We start from the raw sequence: 15,436 nt of genomic DNA on the forward strand, positions 1-15,436 counted from the left end.
GCTCTAAGGGTCCACAAGGGTCCGGACTCAATTGGTGGCAAGTTCACATGTGACATGGGAAGTTGTTGGGAGGGTGTACAGTGCCCCCCACGACTTCTCAACTACCCTGCACCTGCAAAAAAAAAATTGAACTTTGAACAATGTGTTCAAAGTCACCAGACATGTATCACATGTAAGCTATACATTTTTGAGCCCTACAGATGTAGGAGAACTCAAAAATATAACTTTGAAGTCTGTGCAATGCCTCAAAAAAAAGTTTCATTTTTTCCAGATGCAAAATTTGGAACAGCTGGTTTTAAGACCATAGTATGTGGTTACAGACATGTACTATGGACATATGGAATATTTATTATGTACTTAGAGACTAAATTATCTATGTACATACATACTACAGGTGTAGGTATTTATGTAAATATGTACCTCCTTAGTTATTGATGATTGCCACATCCATCAGTACACTCTTTGGAATGTGGCAATGTGAAGAATATTTCTTCATTGCTCTCTTGGCAGCAAGTCCAGTGAAATTTCAACGACTTTGGACTATTATCATGCATGTTACCAGGTCTGGTTGGTGAAATGTGACATTTGCATCAAAAAATGGGCCAAAAAGAGCCCAGCATCAGCCCACTTTTACAAGAATTTTTGGAAAGAAAATCTCCAAAATTTGGAACCCCCCTGTAGGGGTAGTTGAGAAGTCGTGGGGGGCACTGTATGCATAATACACTGTGACTGAATGCATGAAGGACCCCGGCCGATGTCAAGTGCGGGGGCGATGTGCGTACAGGGTACGTCATTTCGTGGCGGGGCCTGTACTTGAACTCTCTCATCCCTTCCACTGTTCTTCCCACACCATTGGTAGTGCACCACCATCATGAACAACCACCGAGCACTATAAAACCCACAACTACACCCATCACCACCAACGACGGCCTCAAACCCCACGCCCAACACAAAGGAAAAAAAGGAAACGATGTCGAGCACCAGAGGTTTGTCGTATGTATCTGTTGAGAAGGAGAGATGTACTTGGAGAACCGAAAGACTGATTCTTTATCTGTGTATCTCTTCTCATCCCGAATCAAGTAGAGCAACAATCGAAGACTGCTATCGATCAAGATACCCCCCTGCTGCCCACCACCAAATCTTACTCGATCTTCAATCTTGAGGACCAATTCCTCTTCTATGGTCAGTGACTAAACCTATTACGTAGACGATGTTCGCCGCGAACATCCTCTATCATCTGCTTATCGATCCCTGAGAGATGAGTTACTAAAATCGTCGCTTGAATCTGATTGGACACACAGGCCAGTACCACCACAACCCGGTCAACATCCTCATCCACCTGATCTGCGTCCCTGTCATCTTCTTCACCTCGCTCATCCTCGCCCACCAGTTCGGCTTCTTTCCACATACAGTCCTGGGTGCGGTCGAGCTACCTGAACTGCTGGTCCGCACAGGATGGTTTGGCCAAACCGGGGCGATGTACGAGCTGAACATGTCAACGGTCACCTCGATAGGATATGCACTCTACTTCGTAGCCCTCGAGCCAGTGGCCGGCCTACTCTACATGCCCATCCTACTCGCCTTCGGCCACTGGGCCAACCTCATCGTCACCAGCTTCCCGGACTCGTACTTCAATCCTACACTCGCCATCTGGGTCCTCAGCTGGATCCTACAGTTCGTAGGCCACGGTCACTTCGAAAAACGTAAACCGGCACTCATCGATAACCTCTTCCAATCTATCGTCCTCGCCGTCTTCTTCGTCTGGATCGAGGCACTCTTCTTCCTCGGTTATAAACCCGCCTTGGCTCGATCCATCCATCGTAAAATCGCTGCGGCCGTCGCTCAATTCAAGGCCTCTTCTCCCTCCCATTCTCCTCAGTCTCCTCCTCCTTCTAAAGCACCTTGAAAATAATCATCTCCCCCTCTTCCTCATGAAAAATGCTCTTTTCCCCTTTCGTTTCTAAATCTTGCTCGTTTTTCCCCTATTTATCTTTTTTCTTCGCATCCTTCGACAAGGGAGTTTTTTTTTTTTTTTTGCTGGAAAACCATGTCGAGAACATTCCGTCAACGCGGCGTCTTTTTATTTTGGCTCATGTTGTAAATGAATACCACACACATACAGAAGGGATGGGGGTCAAAAGTCTTATGGCCCACTATGCGTAGAAGTTAGAACCTCCTTTTGAAAGCTGCTAGATCTCTTCTTGGTACGTAATCGTAAAGCGGCTGATTTAGGGACCACAGTCCCACATTATCGTGGGTATTTCCCTTCTTCAACTTGAGCACTGAAGAGTCTGCCATCTTCAACATCGGCAGAGCTAGTGGACGACTTCCCGTGGGCTAAAAAGCCAGATCTGTCAGGCCAGGTTAAACCTTACTGGCTGGTGAGAACTTGATCTCAATCACTTTTCACCAGCCAGTAAGATTTACAGTGCCCCCCACGACTTCTCAACTACCCTGCACCTGCAAAAAAAAAATTGAACTTTGAACAATGTGTTCAAAGTCACCAGACATGTATCACATGTAAGCTATACATTTTTGAGCCCTACAGATGTAGGAGAACTCAAAAATATAACTTTGAAGTCTGTGCAATGCCTCAAAAAAAAGTTTCATTTTTTCCAGATGCAAAATTTGGAACAGCTGGTTTTAAGACCATAGTATGTGGTTACAGACATGTACTATGGACATATGGAATATTTATTATGTACTTAGAGACTAAATTATCTATGTACATACATACTACAGGTGTAGGTATTTATGTAAATATGTACCTCCTTAGTTATTGATGATTGCCACATCCATCAGTACACTCTTTGGAATGTGGCAATGTGAAGAATATTTCTTCATTGCTCTCTTGGCAGCAAGTCCAGTGAAATTTCAACGACTTTGGACTATTATCATGCATGTTACCAGGTCTGGTTGGTGAAATGTGACATTTGCATCAAAAAATGGGCCAAAAAGAGCCCAGCATCAGCCCACTTTTACAAGAATTTTTGGAAAGAAAATCTCCAAAATTTGGAACCCCCCTGTAGGGGTAGTTGAGAAGTCGTGGGGGGCACTGTAGATCTGTGAAATTTTGGTCTGTACGGGGGGCGTAGATCCTACGGGAAGTCTTCCAGTAGTTGAAGGCAAAATTGGCAGTCCCCATCCCAGCTGTGTGAAATTTTCTAGCAGTATTACATACATAGACCTCAGAAGCAGAAGTTGAGAGGTCAACGGACAACTTTGACTCCCCTTTTGAAAATGGCCTGAAATTGTCCGCCCAAAGAACAGGATAGGTTTTTTGTTGATGCTGCGCACACAGGAGGTTGGAAATCGGAGAAACTACTGCCCAAAACTCACCGCCAATATCACTCCAGCAATCGTCTCATGAGGCCCGCGTATGGAGCCTTTCAACAGCTTGCACCTTCCCCTAGTCTATGTACACCTTGTGCAAAGGACCTATTTTTTAAATTGAAGCCCATGGTACAGGCCCTTAGAAGCATTGATAGACAATCCACGACCAAAAGGTTCATAAATCTGTGTTGCAGCTTGTTTCTACAAGTTCCGATTCACTCATCATCCTATGTATCAGTGAGCTTGAGCATCAGAAAGATGATCCATGGACCATATCCACAGTTTTCCCCTCCTGGGCGCTAGTTAAGTTCGGACACACCGGTCATCGGCTGGCCTGGCTGCCCACCGCCGTCAGCTTGCTTCTACCCAGACTCAAACCATCTATAGACGCAGCTTCCTTTTCTCATATGTAGTGAAATTCAAGACTGTCTGTTGCCGCTGCAGATTCTTCAGATCAGACCATCGGTGTAGAGTCTTGGAGCAAGCTCTTTTGGGACCTTCCCGCGGGCTGTTGGAAGTGCTTTCTGAGCTGTTCTGCCCAAGAAAGTTCATACCCTTTCCGCTTCGGTTGGCGATGACATCGACCAACTCGAATACTCATTTGGCTTTACCATGATGCGCAGCTGCGTACAAGTGAGAGCACGCTTGCCAACGAGTGATTATTGGGATCAAAGAGAAACCTGGGCGGGCCTTATCCCATTCTTCGTCTCTTCGTCGCTGTTGGCTTGAGTAGGAATACCTTGTATCTGCCAGAGAGACAGACTCGTCATGCACTCCTCACCGACAAGACCTTGTGAATGGACTGACCGTACTCTTAACGGCTTGATTCTGACCGCCAGCAGGCCTACTTCTTCTCGCTGACCACCTTGTCCAGCTGAAGCTCTGGTCTTGCATGCTCCTAATCAACTCAGATACACACGACGTATAAATAATTCGTTTTCTTTCTTATATCAACCTCCATTCCTTCCCTGGACAAAGTAGGTTGTTCGGGATAAGTCAATCAGTCTTTTATTCAATCATTCCAAGCCCGGCTTGTCAGTCGGTTCGACCATCCCGCAAATCAACCAGCACCCCAAGCTGCTGAACCGTTCCATTTGGGCCTCCTTTTTGTTCCGGGTGCCCTACCTTGGTCAAACACGCGGAGAAGAAGTCACCCATCAAGGCGTAAGCATTTGATACACAGTATGCTTCAGACCACTGTTTTTCTCCATCCTGACATCCAAGCCGGCCACCTTAATGCGCCCATCGTAGAGATAATCCAACGGTGACGGACAGGCCGAGGCCACCAACCATGGTCGATGTTAAAGACCCCGTTGGGGATGTAGAGATCTCCAATGCGGAGGTTCCTTGTCCCATCTCTTCGAGCAAGATGACATTCAATCCATCGGTCAACTCCCTCGAGATGGATCCAAAACATGGGCTCTATCCAAGCAAAGCTGAACGGGATCTCCAATATCAGCACATCCCTCTTCCACCACCATCAATCAACCTCACCTCTGAGCCAGGGTCATCCAGCCGCATTTCCAAATTGACAGACTCAACTTCAACCAAAAAGCATTCAGTCCCAGGCAGTGATTTGCCCCTTGGTCGCTCGGAATATCCAACCTCAATTTCCCAAGCGTCAGATTTCCTGGTAAGGGAACGAAAGCTCAGTGAAATGACCGAGAAATATCCCGAGGCCATCATGCCACCAGGCCACTCTTCCATCGGCGGGACTCTCCCTAGTTCATTCTCAAACGCCAGTATCATCACTACCACGTCTACCGTTGTCCCAGTCTCAGCTCCCTCCCTGTGTTCAATTGACGAAGATTTGATAACCCGGGCAATTGCATGGTTAGACCAAGACGCACCCGAGTGAGTCAGCCCTAATTTTACCCACTTCAATGAAATAAAACGTTTCAGTCAGTACTGTTGCTGGGCGTCAGATTAACTCCTACAAAATTCACCTTCTCTGGCTGTTCAGGCTTGCACTTTCCATCGCGCCCTTTACCCCCCTCGATCCAGAGCCTTTACCCTCTGCCCAAAACCCCAGCGCCTCAACGATTCATCCGCCAGTCTGCCCGTCTTCAAATGACGGCCTCTCCACCACTCTATCCGTTCGCTATTGCCCTCAGTCTTCTGATCCAACTCAACTAGCCAGCCCTCCGCCTGAATACCACCCAGACCGACCCGCCAGATACCCTTTCCTTCCGAATCCATTACAATTGAAAACTTGTGACCAGGATTCTGGGCCCTGGCATGACTCGCTCTGCTTGACCGTCCCCGGAATGTACACCAAATCTCAGCTTGAGCACAATCATGTCTGCTCCAATAGTCCTAAGTGCCAGGGGGGAATGACCCCGAAGAACGAAAGCACCTGTCCGGTCATCATCAGCGCAATCTGGGCTATTAGTATCCCACTCGGTTGCTTGATTTGTAATGGGCCCTGGCTGGTCGAATATTCCGAGAAACCGCCAATCGGAACAGCTGTCTTGATCTTATACTGTTACCTCATCGTCATAATGTGTGAGTGATTTTCGGCGTGCTCCGTCAAACCACTAGAAGGAGATCGAGTAGTTGATTGAGTATAGATCCAAATAAAAACATATAGTATCATCAATGTGGAAGGCAGCATGGAGCGACCCCGGCATCATTCCAAGAAATCTCGACCTCGAACCGGAAAATGAATGGGATGAAGAGCGCTCCCCGGCTCAAGATGGGCATATCATGAAAGAAGCCCAGTCGCTCTCCCCGACACGAATTCGGGCACGTGCGGTCAACATAGGTGACTATATCGTCCCATTAAAATGTTGAGTGTATTCGGTATATCCTCGCAAGATCTTGGCTACGGGCTGACGCGGGAATACAAACGTCTTACGGCAGGGTGTCGTCGTTGTCGAACCTACCGACCCCCACGAGCGAGCCATTGCAGGATTTGTGATTATTGCGTCCAACAGTCCGATCACCATTGTACATTCCTCAACAATTGCATCGGCCGCAAGAATTACTTCGTCTTCCTGGTCTTCCTGTTCACCACCGCTGTGGCCATGCTGAGCACAATGGCTATCTCCATTTGCCATCTTGCTCTGATTCCCGACCGTGCTGCCAACCCGGACGCGATCGGCAACTACGTTGTGATCGGGTTGGCGTTCTTACTTGGCGTTCCCGTCCTCGGCTTATTGGTCTTCCACATGAGATTGATTTCCAGAAACGTGACTACCACGGAACGCGTAAGCGGCTTCATGCATTCTTTTCCACTTATCCAGCAAGACTGGGCGATGAGGCTCTGAATTGTAAAATCCAGTCACTGACTACGCACACTACGTTGCTCCGACCATTTCTCTCTGCACTGGACCAGTTGAGGCCTATCATTATCCAAGAGGATGGGGTTGAATCCTCAGCGAGACGAGATGTGCGCATATATTCGCTAGGTAAATGGTACTCCAACTGGCTCTGGATAGTGTGTAGGCCTAACTTTGGTCTTGAAGGGACCAATCCTAATTCTTCCTTAACTGAACCTGAATAACTCCTCAGAAGCGTGAAAAAAATCACAACCACGTAGGTACATCCAATTTTCACGTTCTCATACAAAAACTCCATTGTTATTTCGTACAAGCCCTTTGTGTGAAAACAAAAATATGTTCATCTTCAACTATTCACTAAGGAGTGTCACACAATTTACTATCTTTCAATTCTCCTGTGATTTGAAAACCACGAGTGCACATATTCAAACTGCCCATCCGTCTGTTTTGAATTGCTTCTTGAAAATGCTATTAAATCCTCAAAAACCAAGGGCAAAAAACTTGAGAATTCTGTGAGATGATCAGTCAAGGTGAACAACATTGTCATCATAAATTGAGGAAGATGCCGGGATCCCAATCAGCTGCGGCAAAAGGTAAACAAAGCAAACCTTTTTCGCAGCCCAAAGAAGCCCAGCTGAGGTGTGAAAATTCTGATTACCTCTGAATGATGGTTACAGTTGTAACACCCGCGAGCGTCAAGACCCAACAAGTGGAGAATCCCGGTCAACTACCTCTAGCAGATATAATCTCAGCCAGTACCAAAGGTGGGCAGCGTGAGTCTACTGAACAAAATTGTGAGATGAATAGCTAATGCTTCATCAATCTCCTACTAGACAAAGTCAAACAGTACAAGACCAAACAAACCATCAAAGAGAAGAAAAATCAAAAGGTAAGTTTGCAAGTCCTTAAATGCTTAATCTAGAACAGGCTCAACTTTAATGGCTAGTGAAATTTGATTGAGATTGCGTAGAGTACTTCCTGTCGCCTAAAAGGCTTGATTTAGAGGAGTCTGCTAAACCATGTTTGCTGGTGAAAACTCAATATCAATCAATTTTCACCAGCTAGTAGGGTTTAGCCTGTCCCTCTAGATTAAGAATTTTAGCCAATGGGAAGTCCTCCAGTTTTCATCAGCCAACAAGGTTTAGAAGACCCCTCTAAATCAAGCCATTTTGCTAATGGGAAGTCCTCCAGTGGTAGTACTTCTACCAACAATGGGCTTATACTATACTCTACTATAACCAGGCCTTTCTGTTATTGTATAGGTCTGGTTGTAGCACCCTATACTAATAACTGTAATACTATTGGCCCTTGCTGCAAGTGGCCTGTATAGTATTCTGTGGTTTTTCTCTGAAACAAAAAATACAGGTATAGTAACTTTTTTTGCCCCTGGTTACCGCAATAACGCACTTAACCAGGTGTAAACATAAGGCAATGAAATTTGGGCTCCTGATGATTGTACAGGCAAACCATGCCACCTACCTGGTCCTTGCGGTAATAGCATGGGCTTATTTAGGAACACTGGGTAGGTCTTGCTCTGTTGAGAGATTGTTCTCTGTGGCTGCAGACGTGTGTGGCTCCAGATGTGCTCATCTTTTCCCTTCAACAACTTCAAAATCCTTCTGCAGCCTCATGTGGCTTTGTGAAGATTTTCCCCTCTCAGGGGACTTTGCTGAGGCTGGAAAGGCTTTGGGTGCTCTGATCCCCAAGCCCAAGAAATAGACAGATTTTAATCCCTGCTGAGTAGTGGTACTGGCCACATCTGGCCAGTATAGTATTGAGATTTTTTTTATTTCTTCCTTCATTTGGATATAGTATTTTCAAAAAAAAATCAGACTTACTTCGCGCACTGCGAAAAGCTCTTCGCGCACTGTGCAGTGCGCGAAGTTTGCAAACACTTCGCGCACTGCGCGTGAAGGGCGCAACTTTTTCAAATTATTTTTTGACCAATCAATAGAAAAGCTTATTATTGTCCTCTGTGAATTTATTTGGAGTTTTTTGAAGCTTCCTTGTATGCTTAAAAATCCCACCAATAAAAAAAACAAGTACAGCCATTTGGGGACCTGGAATTCATATTCCCACCAGTCAAAAAATCCAAATAATTTAGTGAATAATGATAAATATGAATTCAAACTTTTTAGAATTTTTTGGCCACTTTGTGCAAGAATAAGGCTTTCAAAAATTAGGAAAGTTCACCACTTACTGGCGCATTTTGGCATATCTTGAGAAACAGTTACTGGTTTTTGAAAGCCTTGTCCTTGTACAAAGTGGCCAAAAAGTTCTAAAACTTTTAAATACATGTTTAATATGATTCAATAAATTAATTGGATTTTTTGGCCTGTGGGAATATGAATTCCAGGTCCCCAAATGGCTGTACTTGTTTTTTTTATTGGTGGGATTTTTAAGCATACAAGGAAGCTTCAAAAAACTCCAAATAAATTCACAGAGGACAATAATAAGCTTGTCTATTGATTGGTCAAAAAATAATTTGAAAAAGTTGCGCCCTTCACGCGCAGTGCGCGAAGAGCTTTTTGCAGTGCGTGAAGTAAGTCCGAAAAAAAATCCTCATGTAATTGGATATAGTATTAAAAATTCATTACGGAAAACAGAAATAACAGTACAGTTATTGGATCAAAAAATATGAAAACTATACTATACCAATATTTGTATAGTAAAGGCCCATTCTTGCTGCTATGCTACCAACGGTGAAACCAATACAATACAATACAATAATGGTCAATGTATCTGTATTGTATTTGTTAGCCAATACATGGCAATACAATACATTGGTCATGTATTGGCTAACCAATACAATACAGATACATTGTATTGGAAAGCCAATACATGGATAAGCAATACTGTGTAATGTATTTCTTAGGCAATACAATACCAATACATTATTGGTACTGTATCTGTCATACCTGCTGAAAACAGAAAAAGAAACAAATAAAAAAAACTATGTTTCTTTGGGAAACTCTTGGTCTGCGTGGAAGAAATAGGATAAATAAAAAGGTAATATATGTCAAAGAAAACTACAACTCTTCTGGGAGACATATTTTTTTCATGTGATCATGCTCTTGCTCGGCATGCACAAATATACTGTTGGGAAGCTCAAATTCACCATCTGGATTGAATCCTTGAAGCAACCATTGGTGGGAGCTCACACACCTCTCAATGGTTCGGACAGAAAGACTTCCACGATCACGTCCACAAGTGTCTGATGCTGCCGAGAAACACCTCTCAACGCTTGCTGAGGTTGAGCAGGTAGCTAAAAAATCACGCGCAAGGAGTGCCAGGATAGGAAAATCACGGCTGTGGGCCTATTAAGATTAAGATTGAGGTCAGTACGAAATTGACTATGACGGTGGAACAATGTATGAATATGCTTTACAAACCTTCCACCATTGTAGTGCCTCATGTGCTTGAGACGTAGGCTGCTTGAATTTCCCCGAAAGGTATAGCGATAGCTCGTCGGTGGGGGTCGTTTCAACAGTCTCCGGAAACAAGTCAACCTCTTCAAGTTCCCGCTTTCTAAGATTTTGTTTGTCTGACTCGGAATGTTCAAGCGAGGCAGGTGGCTCACTGATCACCAGATTGGCTTCGTATTCGATCTTTCTCATGTTGAAGTGTTCGGTAATTAGGGACTCGGCATGTGAGTGATCGGATGGGTACCACGCTCGGAAGATCGAAAGCCGGTAACTTGGATTTAAAATTGTTGCAAGAACAATTGTGTCGCACTTGATAGCCTCATCGACATAAGTTCTTGTTTTTTCAAGCATCTTGACGAACATAGGATGGAATTCCTCTTCATTTTTGGAGGCAAGTTTTTTCTTGAGGAACGAGGTTATGCCCCAGTATTCGCCTAGCATCATCCTACCAGAGGAGATATCTCCTTCCATCCTTTTGGTAATAAAATAAAACTCCTGCCAAGCAAATCAGAAATCAGTTTTGATCGCTCTATCATGTATTCAAAATGAAAATACCAACAGAAAGTGTATCATTTAGCTTCCTCACCACTTCCCAATCGGAGCGAGCAAGCTCTACATTGTCAAAGTAATTCGAGTCATCGTCTTTCTCTTGCCGGTCCTTCTCGTCGATAAGCTTGTTGATCACGTGGCGAGCATTATAAGCCCGTTCGCGGCTTTGGAATTTAATATTCCATCGAATCCCATGGCCCGCAATCAAGCCAGGCCCCGAGTAGTCGAGTTTCTTGCACCACGTGTCAAACTCGGATCGTCGTGCCGCCGACGAAGTGATTTTCGAAATAATGAAGTCAACCTACAACAGCAAAATGGGTATGTTAGCTGCTTCACAAAAAAAACAATCAGTTCATTGGATTGATTATTGCTAACCTTCTCCAATGTTGTCGCAACTGGTTTGCCTTCAATATTGAAATCTTCATCGTCCACTTCATCATCGCTGTTTGAAGGTCCATTGTCTGGTATTTTCTCTCGGAACCAACCAACTTGAACCTCTAAGCCATCAGAGTCTTGATTATCATTCTCGTTCTTTTCTTCAATATCGAAAAGTGCCGGTACAAATCCGAGAGTCGATTTTTTGGCCTTGGTCAGTCCAGCAGAAGAAAGCGAAAGGGCCCGGAGACCAGCGTTAACAATGAGAGCGATCTTGTGACAAAAGCATCGTATGTGGTTTTTGGATAAGTTGAGACTCTCCGAAGTATCCCTGAGGATGATACAATCAACCTCCGCAGCAAGGGTTCGGTTGTTTGACCCAGAATCAGTCGTGTGAGCTAATATGTATATATTCCAAAAAAAAGCGAAGTAGGCATCAGTTTGTGGCGTTCAAATTAACTTCATGAAAGATCAGAGAGAAGAATAGAGGTTAGAACAACTTATCTTAGTATGAATGCCCGACTTTTTCAAAATATGCGCAAAAGGAATAGCTAAATACTTCCCTGCATGTGTCCATGCAATATACTTCAACGCTAAATGGACAATGCGGAAATTCCAGTCGTCCGAAACATAAGCTGCTGAGATTCCCATGAAAGCTTGTCGGTTCCCCTTAGTCGTCCAAACGTCGTGTATAATAGTTATCTTCGAGCTCAATTCCTAATGTAATTAAATCAGCAGATCAGTTTCTGCATGTTGAGGTGCAAGATAAAAGGGATCGATAGATTTCAATCAACAAAAGAAAATAATGTTACCTTGATCTGGTCGATGGCTTTGGTCTGCAAATTCAAGTAAAGCTTGTGGGCTTCCTTTGCAACCCATGCGCGAGAGAATAGACCGCCGCCCTTCCAATGGTAGCTTAAAGCAACCCCGAGTCCAAAGTCTTCAAAACGACTCCACGGAAGCGAATGTCAAACTAACCAAAAAAGCATCAAGTGGTTGAATACCTTGGTGTCATAGCTTCCAGATTCCAGCATGATCTCAATAGGATCCTTCTCTTTCTGGGTCGATTTTTTCTCGATCTCTTTAGGAGTTAACGGTAGCTTGGCCCCGTTTTTGATCGCATCCGCTCGTGATGGGCATGGTGCTCGGTTTTTGTCCCCGTCTCGATGTTTGTATAGGTTTGCGCGAGTTCCCAATGTCTGTTTGTAGCTATTCCCGCACCATCGACATTTGTACAGCACAGGAGGGCCTGATTTCTTTTCAAACAAAACAAATTGAGCAAACGGATGCCTTGAAGGCCAGATCATAAAGAGGCCTACCTGACCATCAGCTAATGTGGGCTTATGGAAGAAATCCTCGACATCATCCAAGTTAAGATCATCATCCCTCTTCTTTCGCTTTTTTTGGGCGGTTTTAACTTTGGAGTTTTCGTCTTCTGAATCTTGTTGGATATCGATTGCATTTTGGGGATGCTCAGCGAGGGAGCCACTCTCTAGATCAGATTCAACCACTCGTGAACTTCGCTTCCTCTTTGCATTTCTTGAGGTTTGGGGGCTTTCCGCTGTCAAGATCGATCTTGCTTGGGCGTGTTTTGCAGCTGAAATTGGAGTTGAAGCAAGCGATTTACGGCCATCTCGGTTTGGTTGGATAAAGTTTGGATTGGTAAGAGCAGGAGTGATCGCCCGGGTTGATTGGCGGGAGGGAGGCCGTACGCGAGCTGGAGATGCGGATGATCGAGGCATTCAGACGGACTGAAACGGCAATGGTGATGGTTGCAACAGAAACAGAGACTGAACGATACTGGCCGTGGAGGATGTGATATTGTATATATGTGGTCACCGTCTATGACTACAAACAAGTCCAACCGGTCTCTGCCCTGAGTCGAAGTGAGTAGGCTGTGACAGCTGGGCCTGTCTGCTGGAATTTGAATACATGTGTGCATGTATCTGTAATTCATCTGTATTGTATTGATCAGTCAGATACATGAAATGTGATATCATGTATTGTATCTGAAATGATGATACAAAACTAAAATACAATTTGTATTGTATCTGTAAAACAGATACAATACAGATACAATACTTTTGGCCCTTATCAGATACAATACATGACCAATACAGATACATGTATTGTATTGGTTACACCGTTGATGCTACGCTAAAATGGACCTTTTTTAGTCTAGCGTAGCAGGTCCACCCTTGTTTGGATGATCCAATGGCTCCATCACATTGCTCAAGAACAGCTCTCACAAGGATCACTACAAACATTTATTATTTTGCCCAAAAATAAAATAAAAATCAACATGAAAAAAAAATAAAACCAAAATTTCACTCAGGGGAACAAACTGAGCATGCTGAGCCAAAAAATAAATAAATGTCCCAAACTGAGCAAAAAACATTGGACAATGTTTTGGGATGGTTTTTTTTCACGGGCCTGGCGGGCCTGGAGCGGGCTTGAGCGGGCCTTGAGCGGGCCTGAGATGGGCCAGCCCCAAAAGCACATTGGCTCAGTATTGAAGAAGTTTTTCCTTGCCCTGGGAGCTTCTTGGGCTTTTGATGGGCCCAAAATCTCAACATGGGCTTTTGGTGGTCTAGAAGTATCAACCCGGGCCAATGAATAGCCCATGGGCCTTTGAATTCCCAGAAAGCCCACCATGAGCCCCCACATAGCTAATGGGTTGTTGGTAGCCCATGAAGATCTCCATGGGCCAACAGATACCCTCATGGGCTTTTGGTGGCCCATGAAGATCTCCATGGGCCAACAGATATCCTCATGGGCTTTTGGTGGTCCAAAAAGCTCCCCATGGGCTTTTTGTGGCCCAGAAAGGAAGCAAAAAGCCCATGGGATCCCATGATGGAAATTTTCCATTGGAAGTATCTGTTGGCCCATAGGAATCTTCATGGGCCACCAAGAGCCCATTAGCTATGTGGGGGCTCATGGTGGGCTTTCTGGGAATTCAAAGGCCCATGGGCTATTCAGTAGCCCAGGTTGATACTTCTAGACCACCAAAAGCCCATGTTGAGATTTGGGCCCATCAAAAGCCCAAGAAGCTCCCAGGGCAAGGCAAAACTTCTTTAATACTGACCCAATGTGCTTTTGGGGCAGGCCCATCTCAGGCCCGCTCAAGGCCCGCTCAAGCCCGCTCCAGGCCCGCCAGGCCCGTGAAAAAAAACCATCCCAAAACATTGTCCAATGTTTTTTGCTCAGTTTGGGACATTTTATTTTTTTGGCTCAGCATGCTCAGTTTGTTCCCCTGAGTGAAATTTTGGTTTTATTTTTTTCATGTTGACTTTTGTTTTTTTTTTGGGCAAAATAATAAATGTTTGTAGTGGATGGCCTCTGATTGGTCATTTTATGATTAATTTGCTTGAAAAAAATGTACATGATATTACACCACCCCACAAAGGATGGCAATGTGCACACATTGCCATTCCATAGGTCTTACCTGGTCTTAACACCAAGTATAAACTTGTGATACAATCATGTAACTGAGATTTAAAAATTTTGTTACTTGGTTAACTGATCCCATCCCTCCATACTCATATTGCACATACATCCTGGAAGCAAGGGTGAAAGCGCTGCGCTTCAAAAAGCGAGTTTTGGTGGCCGCTGCGCTGCACTGAAAGTAGCGGCCCCGCTCGCTGCGCTACCGCTTTTTGGGTCTGGCAAGAAGCAGGGACCCGCTACTTTCAGCGGTAGCGCAGCGGAACCATCGCTGCGCTACCGCTTTTCGAGCTGGCCGCGTAGCGCTCCCCCGCTGCCAGCCAAAAAAGTGCAGTGCAGCGCAAAGCGCAGCTGTTTTGGTGGACGCTGCGCGGCGCTGAAAGGAGTGGCCCCGCCCGCTGCGCTACCGCTTTTTGGGTTGGGAAAAAAGCGGGGCCCCGCTATTTCAAGCGGTAGCGCAGCGGGACTGGCGCTGCACTACCACTTTTTGGGCTGACCGCGCAGCGGTTCCCCGCTGCGCTGCGCTAAAAGACCGCTAAAAGACCGCTTTTTTGTAGCGCAGCGCAGCGTTTCAGCCTTGCTGGAAGTGATTTTGGACAATTGTCCAAAATGCCTACTGAGCACCCTGGCTCTACACTGGAATGATCCAAGTAAGAGAAACTTTGGAGAATGGCAATAAGAACACATTGCCTTCCTTTATGTGGTGGTGCTGGTTGTTTGAGGAAATTAAGAGAGTTGTTTTAGGAAAGTAAGAGGTGTCTTTGAGGGTAGTAAGAGGTGTCTTTGAGGGTAGTAAGACACATTTAAGAATGGTGTTAAGGAATTTTAGAGCATGGAAATGTGCACTCACTGCCATCCTTTTGGGAGTGGTGAATTGGCTGCAATCAAGGGCTACATCATGGTATTGTGTTTTGAAATAAGTTTGGACTTGAAATCGTGAAATTTAGGATTTTTATATGAATTAATTATGGCATTGTAAAGCATGGAAACCCAATGATGATATCATTGGGCATTATGATTATGACAAGA

The 15,436-nt window shown here is 44.9% G+C and overlaps 2 protein-coding genes across 2 annotated transcripts; both read left to right on the forward strand.

Moving 5' to 3' along the window:
• Positions 1-970: 970 nt before the first annotated feature.
• On the forward strand, positions 971-1,906 carry PtA15_6A796 (uncharacterized protein; the record flags this gene model as incomplete). Its single annotated transcript, XM_053170537.1, has 3 exons — positions 971-986; positions 1,084-1,182; positions 1,302-1,906. The coding sequence occupies 3 exons, from the start codon at positions 971-973 to the stop codon at positions 1,904-1,906; spliced, it is 720 nt and encodes a 239-aa protein (XP_053021719.1).
• Positions 1,907-4,624: 2,718 nt separating this feature from the next.
• Positions 4,625-6,854, forward strand: PtA15_6A797 (uncharacterized protein; the record flags this gene model as incomplete). The annotated part of the gene is made up of 6 exons (XM_053170538.1): positions 4,625-5,187; positions 5,297-5,838; positions 5,924-6,121; positions 6,196-6,542; positions 6,671-6,743; positions 6,847-6,854. The coding sequence occupies 6 exons, from the start codon at positions 4,625-4,627 to the stop codon at positions 6,852-6,854; spliced, it is 1,731 nt and encodes a 576-aa protein (XP_053021720.1).
• Positions 6,855-15,436: the final 8,582 nt, after the last annotated feature.

The sequence above is a fragment of the Puccinia triticina genome, chromosome 6A (genome assembly GCF_026914185.1).
Source record: "Puccinia triticina chromosome 6A, complete sequence".
Classification (NCBI taxonomy): domain Eukaryota; kingdom Fungi; phylum Basidiomycota; class Pucciniomycetes; order Pucciniales; family Pucciniaceae; genus Puccinia; species Puccinia triticina.